The sequence below is a fragment of the Corvus cornix genome, chromosome 13 (genome assembly GCF_000738735.6).
Source record: "Corvus cornix cornix isolate S_Up_H32 chromosome 13, ASM73873v5, whole genome shotgun sequence".
Taxonomy (NCBI): domain Eukaryota; kingdom Metazoa; phylum Chordata; class Aves; order Passeriformes; family Corvidae; genus Corvus; species Corvus cornix.
In genome coordinates this window covers 2425250-2445324 of record NC_046343.1, presented here as the reverse complement: position 1 = coordinate 2445324, position 20075 = coordinate 2425250, and the positions used below count along the sequence as shown (strand labels likewise).

General features: G+C 54.3%; 2 protein-coding genes across 5 annotated transcripts in view; one reads left to right on the top strand and one right to left on the bottom strand.

Annotated features, from left to right (window-relative positions):
- The window catches only part of NEURL1B (neuralized E3 ubiquitin protein ligase 1B), a 32158-nt gene extending 18035 nt beyond the window's left edge, over window positions 1–14123 (top strand). The window contains exons 2-5 of the mRNA XM_039559659.1: window positions 4546–5106; window positions 7825–8532; window positions 9424–9549; window positions 10402–14123. Of these exons, the coding sequence (XP_039415593.1) occupies window positions 4546–5106; window positions 7825–8532; window positions 9424–9549; window positions 10402–10646 (1640 nt within the window). The 3' untranslated portion in view covers window positions 10647–14123. The remainder of the gene's footprint in view (window positions 1–4545; window positions 5107–7824; window positions 8533–9423; window positions 9550–10401) is intronic.
- A 1208-nt stretch (window positions 14124–15331) lies between these two features.
- The window catches only part of SH3PXD2B (SH3 and PX domains 2B), a 60815-nt gene continuing 56071 nt past the window's right edge, over window positions 15332–20075 (bottom strand). For 3 of the 4 annotated variants that reach the window (XM_039559630.1, XM_039559627.1, XM_039559629.1), the window contains one exon: window positions 15332–19804. In XM_039559630.1, the coding sequence (XP_039415564.1) occupies window positions 18326–19804 (1479 nt within the window). In that variant the 3' untranslated portion in view covers window positions 15332–18325. The remainder of the gene's footprint in view (window positions 19805–20075) is intronic. The other variant, XM_039559628.1, reaches the window with a different exon arrangement.

The window sequence follows — 20075 nt, the reverse complement described above, 5'->3', positions numbered from 1 at the left end:
CCTGCCCCTGTCTGCAGACACCTTGTTTAATGTTCAGCAGCAGCAGCAGCCACCCAAGGATCTGCTGTGGTAGGAGAAGGTTCCAGTGCTGCAGATAAAGCAGAGCCCATAAAGATAAGCCCTGGGTGTGTGCAGTGGATTCCCTTTCGCTGGGCACGAGGCTTGAGACATGGATTTCAGGCTGCACGCTGCTGCCTCTCCCCTGAGCTTTTCAGCCTCTCCTCTGAATCTTTCAGCCACTTCTCTGAACCTTTCAGCCACTTCTCTGAACCTTTCAGCCTTTCTCTGACCAAGGGCAGGCCACGCTCCCACAGCGTGGGCCGTGTCTGCTGCGAGCTGGGGATGCTCCCAGTAATTCTCCCTCACTGTACCCACTGCACATCCCTGTTGGCCACCAAACTGCCCCTTGCGAGCCCGTGGGTCTTTTGTCATGGATTTACTTGGGAAAGGCCCTCAGGAAAGGGCTGTGGGAGCCAGGGAATGCGCTTGGTGCAGACCATGGATTTCCCGGTGACGCATCAGGATGGCAGCGCTCTCCTCCTCCTGCCAGGCTGCTCTCGCTGTAGCTCCGGCCTCCTTCAACATCACTCCCTTCTCCCCCTTTTTAGGGGTATTATTCCTGCCCAGCTTGTCAGGGCAAGTGAAGACAGGATGGATGTGGCTTGAGGTCACTCCCCAGCTGAGCAGCCTCCTCCATCCCACGCCCCTGGGAGAGCAGCAGCCTCGGAGAGGGCTCTGGAGCTGAATTTTGCCTGCTGCTGTCAGTGGGATTACAGTGCCACTGCAAACCCGGGGCTGTGAACAAATGGGTGAAAAAAATGTTTATTTTTAGAACTGGAACCATGATAAATATGTGGAATTTGTCCAGGGTCTGCCTGCTGCACCTTTTTGAAATGCAAAGTGCATGTCTGTTAAAATACCTCTCCAAAGGTCAGCATAACCTCTGGAATGAGTGTGCTGGCCTTTTGGAAAGCAGGTGAAGCTTCAGATGAGAGCATGGGACCCCATAACCCAAATCTGCCTCAGTGCCATCTGACACCACAAGGATGTGGATGGAAATGCTGCCTTGCCAGAAGAGTTTATCCTTCAGGTTTCAGTGAGGAGCCTCAGACCATTCCTCACCCTTCACTTCAGCTTTTCCTTCCATTTTCCTGCCTTTATATTTGCTCATGCGTTTGAGGGATGTGCTGTGAGCGTCATGTTTGAAACTGGTGAGGGTGGGGACGAAAGGTGGAAAACTCAGGAATAAAAGGAGGGATGGAACCTCAAGGCATCCCTCAGGGGGACCCAGCAGGTTTGTGTCCCCTGTGATGATGCAGCCAGGCTCGCAGGGCTCAGGGATTGAAGTGCCTGAGAACCTTACATTTTTCAATCCTTTTAGCTCCCCGTGAGGTGGAGGAAGAGTGTTACTCTCTTTTAGGCAGGGAACTGAGGCAGAAAGGGAAGAAACTACTTGCTCCAGAGTGTTGTAGGAATCTCGCAGCTGAAGAAAAAAAAAAAAAAGAGTTGGCGTAGCTCTTCACTGCCTGTCAGGCACCCTGGGGTAGGGTGGCACTTCTGCCACGAGCTTGGCTGTCGTCATCCCATCTTTTGGGTGGGAATGCACAGCCGGGAGAGGAGAGGCTTTGGAGCAGTAGCAGAGGGACAGAAATGCGATCCAAGCTGTGGAAGCCGAGCTGCAAATTAGGGCAATTCAAAGGCACAATTGAAAGGCACAAACATCCTGTTGAGCTCGCGAGTCCCCGGCAGCACCTAATGAGCAAAGCACATGCTCCAGCTCAGCCCCAGGCGTGTTCCAGTGGGAAAACTCTGCCTCCCTGCCTCGGGTTATGTCAGGCCTTATTCCTCCAGCAGGTGTTCACGTGAAGGGGGGGGAACAGCGTTATAAATAAATTATCCATTAATTTCCGTCGGGTGCTTTTCCTATTGTTTAGCCACAATATGCTTTCCTGTTTTTTTTTTTAGAAGAAAAACCAAAACAAAAAGGGCCAGACCCCGACCCCGAGTTCCCCTCTGGCAGGGTGGACCCAAAGCTGTGTTTGAAGTGGGTGCCAGCGTCATTGTTGTCCTGTCACTCGTGCTGGTGGCATTGGCACTGCCACCTCAGTCCCCTGTGCCTTCTGAGAGGGGCATGCGAAGAATCTGCCTGGGTGCAAGAGGCATCACATCCCTGGCAGGAGTCTTTTCTCCATCAGGTGGCTGTGGGAGGAAGGCTGGTGCTGCTCTGGGATTGGAAAGGAGGGGATTTTGGGGATAGCAGAGAGGAGGACAAAAACTCTCTTCCCTCCTTCTTTCTCCTGGCCGACATGAGGACATTGAGGCCATGGCACTTGCAACAACAGGGGGGGTTTTTTTAAACCATTTTAGAAACAAAAAGCAGCTCAGTGGGTGATAAAATGAGGGTTTCTCTGCCAGGGGAGGCTGTTGTCAAGTCAGGCAGGGTGTGAGGTGGCACTGAGCCCACCCAGTCCCACAGGAGCCCCTTGGGATCTGTCCCAGCTCTGCTGGACCCAGGTCCCAGCTGAACAGCACAAAGGCTCTGTGAACCCACACGGAAAATGGGGAGCTGGGTGGGGAAGCAAGGCCAGGAGAGGGCTCACCCTCCCTGTGCTGGCTGGGTCCCTGCCTGTCCCTGCTCAGGAAGCCCCAGTCCAGGCTCCCTTTGCAGCAGCACCCACATGAGCCACGGGCGGGTTGTGCTGGGAGCAGCCATTTCTGCGTTTTAGCTCCTCAGCAGGCAAGGAATGAGATTTCTCCTGGAAATACACAAAGAAATGCCCCTTCCTCGGGAGCCCTCCTGTGCTGGGACAGTCGTGGAGGATGCCTGGCCTGCAGAGGTGCTGTGCTGGGCAGGGGGATTGAACACCTGGGGGGGATTTTCCCTTCCCCATCTGCTCCAGGGCTCTTTCCACAGCCCTGGCATGGAACTGGCACCCTCCCCTCACTGGTGTGAGAGCAAGGATGTGTTAATTTATACTGGTGTATGACAGAATTAAGCATCACACAGCGGCTGTCACATGCAGGACAAACCAAGAGACAAAACACCTTCTGATTGTTATTTTTATTTTGCTGGAACGGGAGCTTTCTGCCTTCGTAGCCCTTTGACTCCTGTTACAGATGCCTCATTTGAAGGGCTAAGCCTGTGCTCAGATCTTGCTGCAACCCCTTTTCTCTTTGCTCAGTGCCTTAGTGCAGGTCCCAGCCTCTTGCTGCCCTGTCTGCTCGGGTTTTGCTTGCAGAAAAAGCTCGCCCAGCTGAGCTCCCAGGATCTTCTGGTGGGTTTTTTCCAACAGAGGAAGACGCCAGAAAATCCTTCCCTTGTCACAAAGCAAAGCCTGGGGTTACACACAGGGAGGAAGCAGCTTGAAGGAAGGGCCTGGCAGGCGGCTGCTGATGCTTCAAATGTGGCTAAAAAAGAGTTCAGAATGAATGTGAGCATGTGATGGGGTTTGATGTTTAACAGGATGGCTTTGGGCACTCAGGATGTGTTCCATTTTTGCTTTAAAAACCTACAAAGCCAGGTGCAGAGAGAGGAGGAGAGGTGGAGTGGGTGGGGAATGAGGAGACCAAATTCCCTGGAACACCACAGTGGTGGTGGGAGCCCAGGTCCTGGAGCAAGTCCCCACGTGCTCAGGGATATGCAAAAGAGGTTGTCTCCACCTCAGGGAGCTTCTAGCTAAGGTTTAAGATTAAAAGTTGAGCTTTTTTTTCATTTCTGCTTCATGCCTGTGTGAACTTCACTTTAGGCTCCAAATCTGCTTTTCTTGAAATCGGTCTCAGAATTGCTATTGACTTTAAATGGTGCAAGATCTCACCCATCAATTCTCCTTCTCCCATCTGTAAAACGAGGATGGCAGGATTTCTGTGCCATCTGCGGTGCTGTGAAGCTGAAAACAATCATCATTTATGGAGTGCTCTGAGCTCAAATGGGAGGTTCTGGGTAAAGGCAAGGCTGTGCAGGATGAAATGTTCCTGAATGTGCCAGTTGCATCTGGTATCTGAGCCAGGAGCTGGGTTGAAGGTTTAGGAAGAACAGTCTCGTGATGCAGAGGTGCTCCAGCTGCTGAATGTCTTGGATTATTTGTGTTGGTCAAGAGTTCCTGTTCATCATTACAAAACCAGGGCACAGAGGAGCTGTTGGCTGTACATCCCATAAAAATCTCTTAAAATCCATGCTCATCTGGAGCATCTCTGGTTTTTAACAGCCACAGTCCTCAGAGCTCCTGTCTCTGGCCACCATGTGAGTTAACAGCACGTGCACTGCAAGGAGGAAACTCGGAGCCACAGGTGTTGCGCTTTTCCGAGGGCAATAGGAAGCATCTGATGGGAACAAAGGATGTTCCTTCCCATCCAGCTTTGCAGGGAAGCTGCCTAACCTTTGCCTGACACGTGTTTGCAGAAAGCTGAGGGCCAAACCGGGACAGCAAAGAGCAGGCTGTGGCTAAGCATGCTGTTTTAAGGTGAAATATTTCGGGCGGTGTAAATCACACCAACACGTGCCTCAGGCCAAGCCCTCCTGACAGATGTTGCTTTGTCCTTTTGCAGACACGAGCCACCAAACCCGCTCGGTGTCCAGCCGGCCCTACTACAGCCTGCCCAACAGCAGCCATGAGAGACGCTCGGTGCTGGCCATCACGGAGCCGCCGCGCTTCCACTCGCAGGCCAAGGGCAAGAACGTGCGGCTGGACGCGCACTCGCGCAAGGCCACGCGCAGGAACAGCTTCTGCAACGGCGTCACCTTCACCAACCGGCCCATCCACCTGTACGAGAAGGTGCGCCTGAAGCTGGTGGCCGTGCACCACGGCTGGAGCGGGGCCCTGCGCTTCGGCTTCACCATCCACGACCCCTCGCAGATGAGCTCCGAGGAGATACCAAAGTACGCCTGCCCCGACCTCGTCACCCGCCCCGGCTACTGGGCCAAGGCTCTGCCGGAGAGGTTTGCGGTCAGGGACAATATCTTGGCCTTCTGGGTGGACCGGCACGGGAGAGTCTTCTACAGTATTAATGACGAGGAGCCAATCTTGTTTCACTGTGGTATTAAAGTTTCCGGGCCTCTTTGGGCCCTCATAGACGTCTATGGAATTACCCACGAAGTGCAAATCCTAGGTAAGTGTGTCTTTGGGCCTGTGGGCTGCTCTTCTGGTCGCTCTTTCTGGTCCTGTAGGAAAGATGCATGATCTGTATGATCATTTCTATGGGACACTTAAGAAAATTAATTTGCTGTTGGTTTTGTACCTCCAATTCATCGTTTTTCTCCTGCTAGCGGTAGGGATGCAGAAAGAAATGTATTTCAGAGATGGCAGTGATGGAAAGTCCTAAGGCTGCACATTCTGTGAAGGGATAAATGGAAATCTTTACCTGTAACTCCACTCAGCTTTCTCTGAGCTGGATGTGCTGCTGTGGCATGGAAAAACACGGAGCAAGGTCCCAGGGACTGAGGAGACAAAAAGGACAAGTTCTGACTTGATCTGGCCTTTTCCAGCTACCAGTTACTGCCAGTGCATTGGAAAACCACCGGTCATTGCCCAAGAGTTTCCTGGGGCCCTTCCCCAGCCCCTCTCTCCGCTCTTGGCCGTGGTCCCACCCAGGCTGGCAGTTTGAGGGGCTGTGTTTGCATTGTGACCCTTCCTGGCACAGGGACATCACTCAGACCCCTGGAATCAGGTGGAGTCTGGCTGATTTACAGCCTCACCCTTAGGGAGGGCTGCAAGAGGGGATGGATCTGTTCCCACCACCAAGCCCAGCTGATGGCCACGGAACGATTTTCCTTTCGTGCCTTTTACAGCATTGAAATTTCTAATGAATTCAGCGTTAGATGGAGTGTTTGAACTGGGCTACACCACAGGGAACACTTTGAAAATCCAAGAGAGTTGCCCTTTCCCAGAGGCTCCTGGGAGCTGATGGAGTTTTAACAGCCAAAGCCAGCTGCACCTGCCCGAGGGGATGGTGCTGCCAGCCTGGCACGGAGCAGGCGCCAGGGATGAGCTGTGGAATGGCAAGTCCAGAGGGCAGGCAGCTCCATCACACATCCTTCTGAATGGTGCCAATTATTTTATAGGCGAGAAGGCCACACATAAACAGCTCTTTTCCCTGTCTGCTGTGCCTCAAATGTGTAATTAAACCTCAGCAGCAGCTTGTCCTCTAATTGCAGTTGCGACATACTCCAGCCTCTGGTGCTCGTCACAGAGGAGAAGGAGTGTTTGCTGTATTGGCCAAGGCAGCTGCTTTACCAGAGCTCTCCTTTCTCCTCATTAAATTGGAGATAGAAAAATAAAATGCAGCTCCTTTCTGCCCCCCAGCCCCAGTCCTGTCTGCAGCACCCAAGACTCAGGCTGAGAGCACCTGTGCTCTGATGGGGTTTTTTTGATTAAAACACCAAACCCCACAAACTGCCCCAGGAATCAGGGCCATGCTCAGCCATCTGGGGCACCAGGGGACCCGAACTCCTTGCTTGAGTGGTGGTGTCATAGAGGATGTGCTTGTCTCTGCCTCTTCCTCCCAAAATGTTGCGAGTTGAGACAATTGTGAAATACAGCTCCAGTTCTGAGGCACAAAATGCCACTTTCAGCATCATGAATCACAGAATGGTTTGCGCTGGAAAGGACCTTAGAAATCATCTCGTTCCAGCTCCCTGCCATGGGCAGGGACACCTTCCACTAGCCCAGGTTGTTCCAAGCCCCGTCCAACCTGCCCTTGGACACTGCCAGGGATGGGGCATCCATCATGAAGCTTGGATGTGTCTGACTCCTCTGCGGGAGCATTTCTTGCCAGACACGCTGCACTGGCTGAGCAGGAGCTGCTCCAGCCATCAGCCCACCCCAGTGGCCTCTCCTGCCTGCGCTTCTGAGAGAGGCAGGTTCTGCTTTGCAGCTGCTGGATGGATTTGGGTGTTTTTCCTTCTTTGCCAAAGGCCTGGGGATTCTCTCCTCCAAGCAGCAGGCAGCGTTGGTGCTGGCCTGCTTCACCCCTCTCCATCTCTGGGAAGACCAGGTGTCATTCACACAGACTCTTAAATTCCACGTGCTTTGACTTTGCTCAGTGGGTTAAACCCTTCAGAGTGAAGCGTCCAGGCTGCCCCAGGCAGGGCAGGAGGTAGAAGGGAGAACACTCCCAAACTCTCCCACACCTTTACATCACCCCTGAGCCTGGCATGGCCCAAGTGAAAACCTGGGAAATTAATTAAGGATCAACATCCTGACTTTCCCTTTGCTGTGAAAAGGGTAAACAACTTTCTGCTGTAAAAGCTTTCTAACACCTGCAGGAAGCAGCTTTTGTCACAAGCTCTCCATTCAAAACCTCTGCAGGGCTGTGAACACCGCTGAAATATGAGGCTTGAAATGACCTCTCTTGGACACACCTGTGCCTGGACACAGGTGTAAGGCAATGACAAGGAGTGTGGAAAGAACATCCATTCATCCTTGTGTTCCTTCACCCCTCACTTGTGAATTTGTCTTGCACAAGACCTCGGGACAACAAAATACTGAGACGTTTTCTTTTTTTACCTCAAAACTATCAGACCTTTCTCCTCAGGAAGCTGTAGGACCACGCTGGTTTACAGCTTCTCCCAGTTCCCCAGTGCAGGGAACTCCCAGATCACACGAGTACTTTGGAACACTTGTTTTTCCTTGGCTGGTGCCAAGATGCAGCCGCTCCTCTGCCTGCTCCACGCATGACTCTGCACCAGGAGCTGTTCATTAGTGGTTGACCTGTGGCTGATTTTTCGTTTCGGAGGAGCAGAGTCTGTAGGCTGCAATAATGATTGTAAGCATAAAAGCAGGTGGTTTTCTCTGGACTAATGCCTCTGTGCCTGGGTTTCTCTCACAGACAGCATGTTTGCAGAGACCATGAGCACTGCCCGGCTCAGCACCGCCCGGCTCAGCACCTGCCTTCCCCAGAGCAACCACGACTCGGCCAACTTCAACAACAATGAGCTCGAGAACAACCAGGTGGTGGCCAAAATTGCAAACCTAAACCTCAGCCGGGTACCAGGCCTTGGGACTGACAACCACATCATCCCCTGCTGCCCCAATCGGCGGCAGCACGCCCAGGGAGTCCCGGCGTTCCTGGACACCGACCTGCGGTTCCACCCCACCCGTGGCCCTGACATCACCTTCTCCCAGGACAGGATGGTGGCCTGCACCAACTGGCAGGAGAGCAATAGGACTTTGGTGTTTTCTGACCGGCCTTTGCACATCGGGGAGAGCCTCTTTGTGGAAGTAGGACACCTGGGGCTGCCGTACTACGGGGCCCTCTCATTCGGCATCACCTCGTGTGATCCGAGCACTTTACGGACAAACGAGCTCCCGGCGGATCCAGACTTTCTCCTGGACCGCAAGGAGTACTGGGTGGTGTACCGGGCGTTCCCGGTCCTCAACAGCGGCGACATCCTCAGCTTCATGGTCCTGCCCAACGGAGAGGTGCACCACGGGGTCAACGGGGCCAGCCGGGGGATGCTGATGTGCGTGGACACCTCACAATCCCTCTGGGTGTTTTTTACAATCCATGGTGTGATCAACCAGCTCAAAATCCTGGGTGAGTGCAGCCAGAAAAAAAAAAAGGATAACAGAGTATCTGGCTGGGGAAGTTTGCTGGGCCAGAAGCAGAACTCTGGGCTTGCACTCACGGTGCTCACTGATGTGAGGATGCAGCTCCTTGTGTTTGCAAACAAGAGTGAGCGAGACATGGTACCTGTCACAGAGATGTGTGCAGCCTCTATGATTCCTGCAGGAAAGGATGAGACTTGAGAAATGAAACAAGCAGCAGGCAGGGAGGCAGGGATGGCTGTGGGGGAAAGCTGTTTTTCAGTGGGTTTGTTTTTAGGAGGGATTCTTTATAAACTCCCTATTCCAGCCAACGGGTATTAAACTTCTGCCTTGGTAGGGATGATGGTTTTTGTGAGCACAGCTCTGGTTTAAGCATGGACAGTAATTGCTCCTGAAGCACTGCCACAGCTCAGGGATCAGCTGGCGCTTCTGATCCATTGCTGGTGACCAGTTCCAGCTTTTGTCCTTTCCTCCTGTTAAGGACTCCATCAGAAAAGCAGCTGTTAATGACTTTGTAAAGCAGGTTTTCTTCATCCAAAGCAATGTCCTTTCCCAGCTGACAGTGAGACAGCTACAGCTTGAGCCCACTGCTGCTGGGGAGAGGGAGACCTTGGGGAAATGGGAAGGCAAATACTGGATAACCTGGTGCTTGCTTCACTGAAGCTGAACAGGCTTCATACAGAGGCATAACGAGGTCCAGGCCCTGGGGTCACATCCAAAATCTTGACCTGTATCCTTAATAAAGGGCGGCATTAACTCAGCAGCTGGAGCTGCCCTGAAGCCCCTGTGCAGATGGAGTGGGAGCAGCTCAGCAGGCTGAGGGGGTTTGGCTGGGATTGGGGTGTTCCTCTGTGGGCTCAGCTCTCTCCTGTGTTCCCAGGCACGGTGCAGTCCAGCCCAGTGACGGTGTCTCCCTCAGGATCCCCCGGTGGCTCCCAGTACGACAGCGACTCGGACATGGCCTTCAGCGTCAACAGGTCCTCGTCGGCCTCGGAGTCCTCGCTGGGTAAGGACAGGCAGCCCTCAGCTCTCAGGGGGGGATGTTACCTCTCCTGCCAGGCCAACAGAAGGAATGGGAAGAAAACCCAGTGCTGGAAAGGTTTTCATGGCCTGAAGAAGGGTTGCATGCTGGTTGTATCAGCACCAGCAGGACCAGGGTGGTGACTGTCCCCTGTGCTGGGCGCTGCTGAGGCACCTCAAGGGCTGTGTCCAGTTCTGGGCCACTCATGACAAGAAAGACACTGGGAGGCTGGAGCATGTCCAGGGAAGGGTCAGGAGAATTAAGTCCTATCAGGAGGAGTGGCTGAGGGAGCTGGGAAAGGGGCTCAGCCTGGAGCAAAGGAGGCTCAGGGGGGCCCTTGTGGCTCTGCACAAGTCCCTGACAGGAGGGGGCAGCCAGGGGGGTCGGGCTCTGCTGGCAGGGAACAGGGACAGGAGGGAGGAAACAGCATCTGGTTGCACCAGGAGTGGTTTAATTTGAATATAAGGAATAATTTCTTTATGGAAAGGAGAGTCAGGTATCCAACAAGCTGCCCAGGAAAGGAATCGCTATCCCTACAAGTGTTCAAAAAATGTGTGGATACCTGCCCCACGTGTAGGAAAGGGATAACAGGCTCTTCCAGAGCTGTAACTGCTGCTGGTTGGAATACACTGGGATTTGTTTGGCCAAAGAACCAGGCCATGACTGGGGAAGGAAGAGCCTTAAAAACTGACTTAAATGTGTGTATGGTACAGAGTCAGCTTTGCCCCATCCCGCTGAAGAGCCTTAAAAACAGATTTAAATGTGTGCACTGTACAGAGTCAGCTTTGCCCCATCCTGGTGGCTAAACAACCTCATTCCCCCCCTCCTCTTTTGCAGTGACTGCCCCCAGCTCCCCTTTGAGCCCCCCCATCTCTCCTGTCTTCTCCCCTCCGGAGCCATCGAGCAGCAAGAACGGGGAGTGCACCGTGTGCTTTGACAGCGAGGTGGACACGGTGATCTACACCTGCGGACACATGTGCCTCTGCAACACCTGTGGTCTTAAGCTGAAGAAGCAGCTCAACGCCTGCTGCCCCATCTGCCGACGGGTCATCAAAGATGTGATCAAAATCTACCGCCCGTAGCGCCCGTCCCGGGCTGCAGGAAGGGGGAACGCCGCTAGCAAACCACGCCTTTCCGTCCCTGCTTATGGGTTATCGTGCTGGTCAGTCGTTATCAAGTGGCTCGTTATCTGTGTTTCCTTATTTGACTGGTAGGGCACAATTCAGGGAGCAAAGCTGAGGATTGTGTGGGGCCGTGCCGGCCAGGCCGAACTGGGGAATCGCCGGGACCCGAGGCAGCTGCAGATGAGAAATTTCCCGTGCAAAGGCTCTTTTTTCCCTCCTCCCACTGCGGGGGAGGCTCGCTGTGGTGCGCGTCGGGATGGGGAAGTTGCCACTTGGGCAAAGCTGGGTGCCACTGGGCTTCCCGACCCTAAAACCCGACAGCTCTGGGCTGCTGCCAGGGGCTTGTGCTGTGGTGGAGCAAAACTGGGACGAGGCCCAGCGGGAGGGTTCAAAGTGGACAGAACGGATCTGGAAATGTCATGTAAGGAGAACTAGCTCAGGCCAGATAGTGGCACAGCCAGCTTGTCACTTGTTTGGGTTGTGTCCCCATGAACTGGCTCGTGGGGACATGGAGGAGCTGGTCTGGGCTTAGATAAAGCAGCTTTTTCTTTCTGTGGCAGAACAGAGACTTCTGGCCATGGAGGCTGAGACCCAGGGAGCTGCCCTGGGGGAGCAGCGAGGAGCACGAGCCCACCCAGAGCCCAGGCAGCCCCTGCAGCGAATGAAGGAGCTGCAGGGAGCTGTGAGGGGCAGCTCAGGCACGGCCCTGCTGCCTTCTGAAGCCATAAATCACAGCCTGTGGACGACAGGGGTGTTTGGGTGGGCACACTGCAGTCCTGGCTCGAGATGCTGCTGTCTGCAGTGAGGGGATTTGTCACCTCCAGGCACACACACCCCTGCATTCTGCTCTGCCCTCCTGGCAGGTGGCACAGCTGCCGTGTCACCCCGTCCTGACTGTCACCAGTCCTTGACCTTCCCCTGCAGCCGGTGCCATGGCAGGGCTCAGCCTTCCTCCCGCCCCACCACGGGGATTTTTGGAGGCTCTGGTGAGAAATTCATTTCTGACCCAGTCCCATCAGGCTCACCCTTTTTTCTGGGGACTCTATGTGCCGACTTTACCTGTTTTCTCCTGCCTTTCCAGGTTTCCCAGCACAGCTCCCAGCTGCCTGCACGCTGGGTCTCAACTGTAGATGAGACCTTGTTGAGAAAAACAGGGACTATCTCACTTGGCTTTACTGAGGAGGAAGGAAAATGCCCTGAGGCTGTTATTAGATGTTGGGATTTAAATGGTGAATGGGTTTAGGGTGTGATACCAGCTACAGGCAGCAGCTGGATGAGCTGAGCAGCATCTGACTGTGCAGCACTAGGGCTGGTGTGAGGAGCTCAGCATCCTCCTCCCGGCTGCTCCAGCAGGAGCTGCCCTCCAGTCTCCATCCTCTGCCCTCTGCACAGTCCTTCAGCCTGAGCCTGGCCAGTTTCCAGCTGGTCCAGGCTCCTAAAGAGGGGTGAAAAGGATGGGAATGGGAGGATGAGAGGAGCTGTGTCACTGCAGCTCGGTGACCGTGTGCTCCCGAGTGCGTAAGAACGGCTTTTAGAAAGGTGCAATTACCACATTTTAGTCTGGAAAAAGGAAAAATAGAATAATAACTCCTGTACATGTCAGGGCTTCTGGGCACAGCAGGGCAGCCTGAGGGATCTGTGGCCATTCCCCCTCTCCTCCAAGGCGGTGGGTGCACGGTGCTGAAGCCCAGGTGGTGGTTTGGCTGTGCCAGGAGAGCTGGGTTTGGGTCCTGACCTGTCCCAGCCCTGTGCCGGCCCTGTGCCAGCCCTGTCCCTTGCTGCCATCGGGGAGGGCACACCCAGGGAGCAGCTCATCCTCCTCCTGCAGTGGGCTATGCTCACAGGGCACCCCAAACCCTTTTGTTTTATCCTTGAGGAGCTGCTGAACATTTTTAATGAGAGTATCAACGAGAGGCTGCTGTGGAGCGAGATCTCTCAGCCATGGCCCTGCACGAGGGCCCAACAGCTTTGCAGAGCCCCTTTCGGAGAGCTGGCTCATGCCACTGGCTGTGCCACCGCCCTCAGCAGAGCCACTGCACCTTTCACATCCACCTTTGCCACAGGAGGCAGCCAGGGCAGCTTCCCTGCCTCTGGAGCCTTGTCCTGCTTCCCTCCACCCCAGGGACCACAGGGATTGCATTCCCAGGGATCTCCCAGTCCCACGTTGGCAGATCCAGGTCCAGCTGTGAGCAGTGGGCACAGCACCAAGGGCACAACAGTGCCAGGGTGTGTCAGCACCTGCCTGGGCACAGCCTGCAGCGGGAAGCCTTTCCATGGGGAGGAATCCAAGGGAAGCTGTTGGAATGCCCAGCCTGGATCAGGTCTGGGCCAGCTCTGGGGTTGCTGTCCCAGCCTCAGGGGTGCCCTCTGCTCACTGCTCACAGTGACAGCAGAGCCCCTCTGCTTGGTGCCACCTCAGCACCTCCAGCAGCAGGGTGGGCGCAGCCTGGGTGGGGTTTGTTTGGTGTAGCTCTGTTTTGTATTTTGAAGCCAGCAAGGAGAAACACCAAATCCACTCCAGGAGCTGTTCAGGACACGTTGCAGAGGCTGAATTTTTGCTGTAGCAGCCAAAACCAGTTTGCAGAAGGGGCAGCACCCAGTGAGGCCAGCATGGCGAGCGGGATGGGAGAGCAGTGGACCTGTGGCCCTGCCTATCCAAAAGCAACAGGAATTTTCCTAAATAGGCCTCAAAAAAAAAAAAAAAAAATTAAAAAAAGATTTCCAGGAAAAGGTAGCCTCTTACAGATTTCATTGTTAGTATTCGTATTGCTATTTTTTTTAAACAGTCCAATGATATATGATTTGTACAGGAGATCTGTTTGTGCCTTATAAGGGTGTCTGTGCACTTTTTATCCTTTTTAAAGCAACTTTTAAAAAGAAAAAAAGAAAAAAAAGACGGGGGGAGAAAACCAACACAGATCAATGGTAGTTTTATAGAATTTTGTGTTCACTGAGAATCCTGCTTTATATATATATATATATGTACACATATATACATATATATATATATATGAGTGAAAAAGTGTTTATTTCCATGGATTTTCCCCTCCTCTCCTCCTTGACCTTTGTTTGAAAATTAAAAAAAAAAAAAAAAAAAAAAGGAGAAAAAGGAAGAAAGAAACGAGATGGGGGAACTCTTTTACCTCTCCCCCTTTCTGAGGCAGTTCCTCCCTTGTCGTTTATGATTCAATACTGTGACCTGTATTATCTTGTTGAAGCTGAATCAGATTTTGGACCTCTGTATTAGGCTTTTCAAGCAAATTTTTGGGGGGCCTGGGGAGGGAGGGCATCGCACGAGGGAGGGAGCTGCACCTCTACATGTCAGTGCTCTATAGTGTTCAGTGCTGTGTGTTTTCCTTTTGTCCATTTACCTGTTTTCCATGAATATAATTTGACTTGTTTATGAAACAAATAAACCTTTGGCTTGTACAGAGTGCTCTGAAGTGTTTCAAAGAGTTTGAACTGGGGGGGGAGTGAGGGGGTGAGCACGTCCTCTGTTTGAAAAGTGGGGCAGCACTGATCCAGAGGGGCAGGGGAAGGCACCTCTGCTTAAAAAAGAAATTAAAAAGACACAAAAAAGACACTTTACAAACCTTTTCCTGAGCTTTGCTCCTGGGAGTCACTGCCCAGTGGCTGCTCACTCCCTCCATGGGCTTTGCTGCTCATTTAACCTTGCAAATCCTTTAAAGTTTGGGGGACAAGGGTGTATTTCAGGGCTACAGAGGTGAAAGGGTTTGGTGGCCGTCACAAAGAGCCCCAAATTTCTTATCCAATCTCAGGCAAGGCATTTGCCAGCCTGGCCCCCTCCTGTGCCCTGCTGTGGCTGTGGCAGCCAGGGGTGATGCAGACAGGGCAGGAGGGCTAATTTTCTTTTTTTCCTTTTCATTTTTTTCTTTTTTCCTGTTCCTTTTCATCTTCCCTTTTCTTTTCCCCTTCCCTTTCCTTTTTCCTTTTCTTCTTACCTTTTCCATTTTCCTGTTTCCTTTTCCTCTTCCCTTTTCCCTTCCCCTTCTCTCTTCCTGTTTCCTTTTCTCCTTCCCCTTCCCTTTCCCCTTCTCTTTTCCTGTTTCCTTTTCCCCTTCCCTTTCCCCGTTTCCTTTTCCCCTTCCCTTTCCCCTTCTCTTTTCCTGTTTCCTTTTCCCCTTCCCCTTCCCTTTCTCTTTTCCTGCTTCCTTTTCCCTTTTCCTTTTTCCTTCATGTGCAGTGGAAAAATTCCTTCACAACTCCGCCCTGCCAGAGCTGAGTGTCCACGAGAACGCCTCGCTCGCTCCAGGTGCTGAAGGACCCTGACAATTTATGCCAAGATGCCTTTTTTGACACTCTGCTGCCCCACTTTATCCACAGAGCTGATCCCTGGCCAGCCTGAACCCCCAAAGCCCCTCAGGACAGGCAGTGCCTCTTTTTCTCTCTGCACTCCCTGAAAATCACCAGACCCTGGTGGTTTGAGTAAACTCACAGTAAAAACTTCTACACTCCACTGTTGGGACATAAAGTTTGGGCACCAAGGAAGACACAAGGAGCTGTCAGGATCCCCATGAGCCTCCCTGCTAGGATGGACGGACAGACAGACCCCAAAACCAGCCCCAGACACAAGAGCAGCACCCCAAGTTGCACCCCAGAATTCCACCAGCCACACACACGGGTTCACCAGGGTGCTTGAAACCAGTCAAGCAGTTTCTTTTTATTTCTTACAAAAAGAAAACAAAAAAAACCCAAACCAAAACAAAAACCAACCCAAACCCCAGCAAATTTAAAAAAAAAAAAAAAAAAATCCATCCCTTAAAGGTGAAGGTATAGACAGGGCATGGACACAGCTACATCTACCTTCTGCTGCCCTCCCCCCACCCCCGTAATGGAGATTTATACACATTACATAATATAGAGACACGTGGACAAACAAATGGGCCTGGGGAGCCTGGCAGGAGCTGGGCACAGCAGGGCTGATGCCCATCCAGGATGTGCCCAGATCCCCAAGCCCCGGCAGTGCCCCCCTTGCCACAAAGCCCGATCCCAGGGCTGCTCTGGGAGGCTGGGCTTTGGCTGATGGGGGGCTACCCCCGAGGTTGGGGTGCTTTTGGCCACCCTCCTCCTCCTCACGAGGTAGTCAGGGAGGTACAGCGAGGAGAGGCAGCCGGGCTTGGGGCAGGACCAGGGGCACAAATCAGGTGGGGGACAAAGGCCTGCCAGCCCAGTGGCTCCTGGCACATTCCCCACAGGAGCTTGGCCAGCCCAGGGCAGACAGGAGAGTGGGAAAAGGGCTAAGGCTGCAGGTGTGGGCACCTCCTGAGGGTGATCCCACGGGGGCACTCCCTCTTGGAAGCTCTTTGGGAAGGAGGGAGCGATCCTGTCACGCGCTCGGCGAGCCAAATACAGTACTTGTGTCAGGAAAATGGAGCACTACCAGTTCCGAGGCTCAGGCTGGGAGGGGAGAGGGAACAGCCCTCATTTAGAGCCGAGGCCACCCAAATAGCACAGGACTTTCTGAGGAGAGCCGGGGCAGAGAGGTCTCTGAGGCAGAGCTGAGATTAAAAGGCCATCCAGAAAAGGCAGGGCAAGGGCACGGTGCCCGGGAAAAGGACACACAGCCCTTCCATCCCCTGTCAAGAGCAGGGATGCAGGTCCAGCTCCTTCCCAGATACTGTGGGAGCTGGATTTGGCTGTGGAGCAGCTCTGGCTTAACTCATCCTGTCCCCACTCCTTTCCAAAGCAGAAGGGATTGAGTGGAGCGAGGCAGAGCGAAGGCAGCGCTGTCTCAGCCCACCCTGCAGCTCTCCCGGGAGCACATCAACACCTCCCGATGTGCCACGCAAGGAGCTTTGTTATTGCACTGGGTTGCAAATGCGGTGCTTATTGCCAGCTCAGGTGAGTCAGCCAGATCAGGGGCTGATGTGCCACCCGAGAAAACCGCAGGTGGGAGGGAGAGGAATCAGCCACACACCGGGGTGCGTGAATTCCCATGGCTGAAAAAGAATTTTGGGGCTTCTGGAGATGAGGACGGTCAGGACTTCTCTGATCAAACTGCCCCATAGCCCTCCCAGAATGATCCTGGTCAGAGGCACCACTGTTGTCTGGATCTTCAACTCCACATTCCCAGGGTGGAAAACATGGGTGAGAGAAGGAAGTGAGCATCTGGGGGAGTGGAGAATGCTCCTTCGATTCAGCCAGCCTCAAATGAGAGGGAAAACTGTCATTATTTTCAGCAGCAAAACAATGTGGCTGCATTGCTCACACACACAATTAGACCAGAGAGGGCAACAGGGCTTGGTTAACACCAAACCTGACCCTGCCTTGGCAGAGGGGCTGGACTGGATGATCTCCAGAGGTCCCTCCCAACCCCAAAAACTCTGCGGCTCTGTGAAACCCACAGACAGCTGGGTTTAAAGCTCTTCTGGAGAGATATGTGGCCCCGAAGCTGCAAAAAGCCAAGGAGAGAAAGGAAGAAAGCAGCGCTGGGGAACAACAGCTCATCCACGCTCATCCTCCTGCTGGGATAAGCAGCACTGAGGGCAAGATACTGGCAGGCAGGAATGTCAGCATGGAAAAACCCCAGGCTCTGCTTGCCCAGAAGCCTCCCCCAGGCCAACCTGGCCCACAGGGTGAAATGCAAGTACCTGGAGGACAGGCAGGTGGGGTGACAAACAAGGTTGGCAGCCCCTGAGCACCAGACACACCTCAGAACTGGTGGTGATGAGGAGCTGAGCTCCCACATTCTGCATTGCACTTGATAATTTCAGCACCGAGGGAAGGACCCAGCTCCTGGCTGCTGCCCGCCAGCCCGGGGAGCTCAGTGGGTCGTGGAAAGGGGTGGTCCCCTCTCAGTCCAACAGGCAGGGCAGTCTGTGTGGGGAGGAGAGCAAAGCATCCCTTTTCCAGGGCATTTGGGGTCGTTCTGGTCCTCTGTGCCTTGCATAGAATTCCTCAGCTCCAGAAGCAAAACCCCTCTGATGTTGAGTTGCAGTACTGCAGGGGAGAAGCCTGAGAGCTGTCCTGGACCAGACAGAGAGGACCTGTTAGATGAGGGTGCATTTTTCCCTATTTTTTTCCACCAGGAGGATGTTGAAGTTAACACTTGTCATGGTAGAGCAGGGAAGGACTGAGGGATGATCCCCGTGAAGGGGGAGCAAGGCACAGCCTTTTACCAGGGACAGAGCTACAGGAACCCGTTCTCAGCAATCATTCCTCCTTTTTGCCACGTTCCCAGTGGCTCTGCCACATCCCTGGACTAAGCAATGTGCCCTGCAACTCTTGCCCGTGACCCTGAGCTTCAGGGAAAGGCAAATCCTTCTGTGATTTCCTTCGTTGGTACCACTCCACCTGGCTGCTGCTGGATTCCTCTCTAATTCACCACAGAGGTGGCAAAATGTCACTCAAGGTCCATCTCCCCAGCACAGAGAACCACGGGAGCCAAGTCCTTGGGGAAAATGTGGGGAGGAGGGTGGGTGGGAGCACAGGGGTGGGGAGGGGAGGCCGAGCTGCTCCCTCCAGCTGCTGCCAAGGGGCTCCAGCTGGGAGGAGTGGGATCTCAATTATTATCTTTCCTTTTAAAGCCAGCCTTACAGAAAACTATAAATTAATCTGCTCATTAAATACTCAGGTGAGAGACAAGGGAGCCTCAGGCCGTGCAGGCCGAGGAGTGGCTACGGCTTCTTCCGCAGGTAATTGGAAGGGATCCAGCCCTCCCAGCAGGGCCCCCCAGTCAGGACCTTGCAGAACCACCAGCCACTGCTGTTCTTCTCACGAACTTCAAACAAAGTCCCTTCTCTGAAGCTGTTGGTCTCCTCATCACCTTCAAAATCCGCCACTGCCACGTAGAGAGCTTCCCTGGAGATGTCCGGGCTGGAGACGGGGGCTGAGCTCCTCTCCTTGGCCTCCGCTCTCTCCACAGGCTTGGAGATGACCTTTGGGTTCACGCTGCTTCTGGCTTTGGCTTCGTCTTGGAGAGAGGCAGCGAGGAAGGGCTTGGCTTTGGGAGGGACCAGCATGGGCCTCCCTGGCACTGCAGAGGGCCTGATCTCGGGAGCTTCCCGTGCCGGGGCCCTGGGCTCGGCGGGGACGGAGCCAGGACCCCCCATCTTCTTGGGGGGAGGTGGCCTGCGAGGTGGCACCACAGGGCGCTGCAGAGGGGCGTCCCTGGCACAGGGTGGGGTTGCTGGGCCCAGGGGAGATTTGGGCAGTGCCTCTTTGGGGCCGTGGCTGTCCAGCTTGGGCAGGGCTTTGCTCTCCACACCCGGCCGCTCCGGAAACCTCCCGCCAGCCTCTGTGGCATTGCTGAAGGAGCTTTCCCCGGCAGCGGGGTCCTGCTCCGAGGGTTTCTCTGGGCACTTGGCAGGTCTCAGCTTGCTCCGCAGGCTGCAAATGTCCAGTTTGTCATCGGCTGGGGGTGGGTCAGCGCGGGGGGACGCAGAGGGTTTTGGCCTGATCTGAGGTCTTGACTTCAAGAACGGGTTCTGGGTGATGGGGTCAGGTTTGTCCTCCACAGGCTCAGCTTTTGGCTTGGTTGGCTTGACAATGGGCCGGAGGTTTGGCTTCTTCACCTCCTTGGCCGACACCTTGTGTCCACATTCCAGTCCCATCTCGTTTTTCAGCTGGAAGAGTTTGCCCTTCTCCGGCTTGAGCTCCGGCTTCTTGCTGTCCTTCGGGGCTGCCGACTGCTTGGGTGGGATCATGGGCAAAATCATGCCCGGCGGCTTGGGGGGAGGTCTCTGCCTCTCCAGCAACTCTCCTTCTGACTTAATGATGGACTCCTTCCTGGGCGGAAGGCTGGGCTTCTCCTCCGTGTCGCGGTCCGAGATCTCCTCGTAGCCCCCGGCGAAGGACAGGTCCCCGCTGTCGGGAGCCTCCTTCCCCTTCCAGTCCTTGCCCCACCTCCCAGTGCAGTCCATGCCATTGGGAGGAGCCTCTGGCAGAGGTCGGCAGGGCCCCGTCGCCTCCTCGCCGGCGCTGCCGTCGGTGTCGCCGAGCCGCAGCTGCGCCATCTCGTTGGGAAGGGGAGCCAGGAAATTGGGCCTGGAGGCATTGCTGGTTTTCTTGTACTTATCAATGAAGGTGGCAGGGGCCCAGCCTTCCTTCTCCTCGATCTGGATGTACCACCAGCCGCTCAGGTTCTTCTCAATGACCTGCCAGGGCGAAAGGAGACCTCAGACAGCCGCTGTGCACTAAAGGGACTCTGGAACGACGGTAGGGCGACACGTGGCCTTGGTGCTGCTCCAGCCAAAAGCCATGGAATCCCAGGAGTGATTCCATCCTAAGGGGAGGGGAACCTGGTCCTGGCTGCCAGGGCAGGCAGAGGGCTGAGGAAGAGCTGCTTCCATCCCTCCCGGAGCAGGGTGCTGGCGGTGGCCACAGCGTGGCACTGTTGGAGCAGCGATCCCGTGTGGATCCCACACT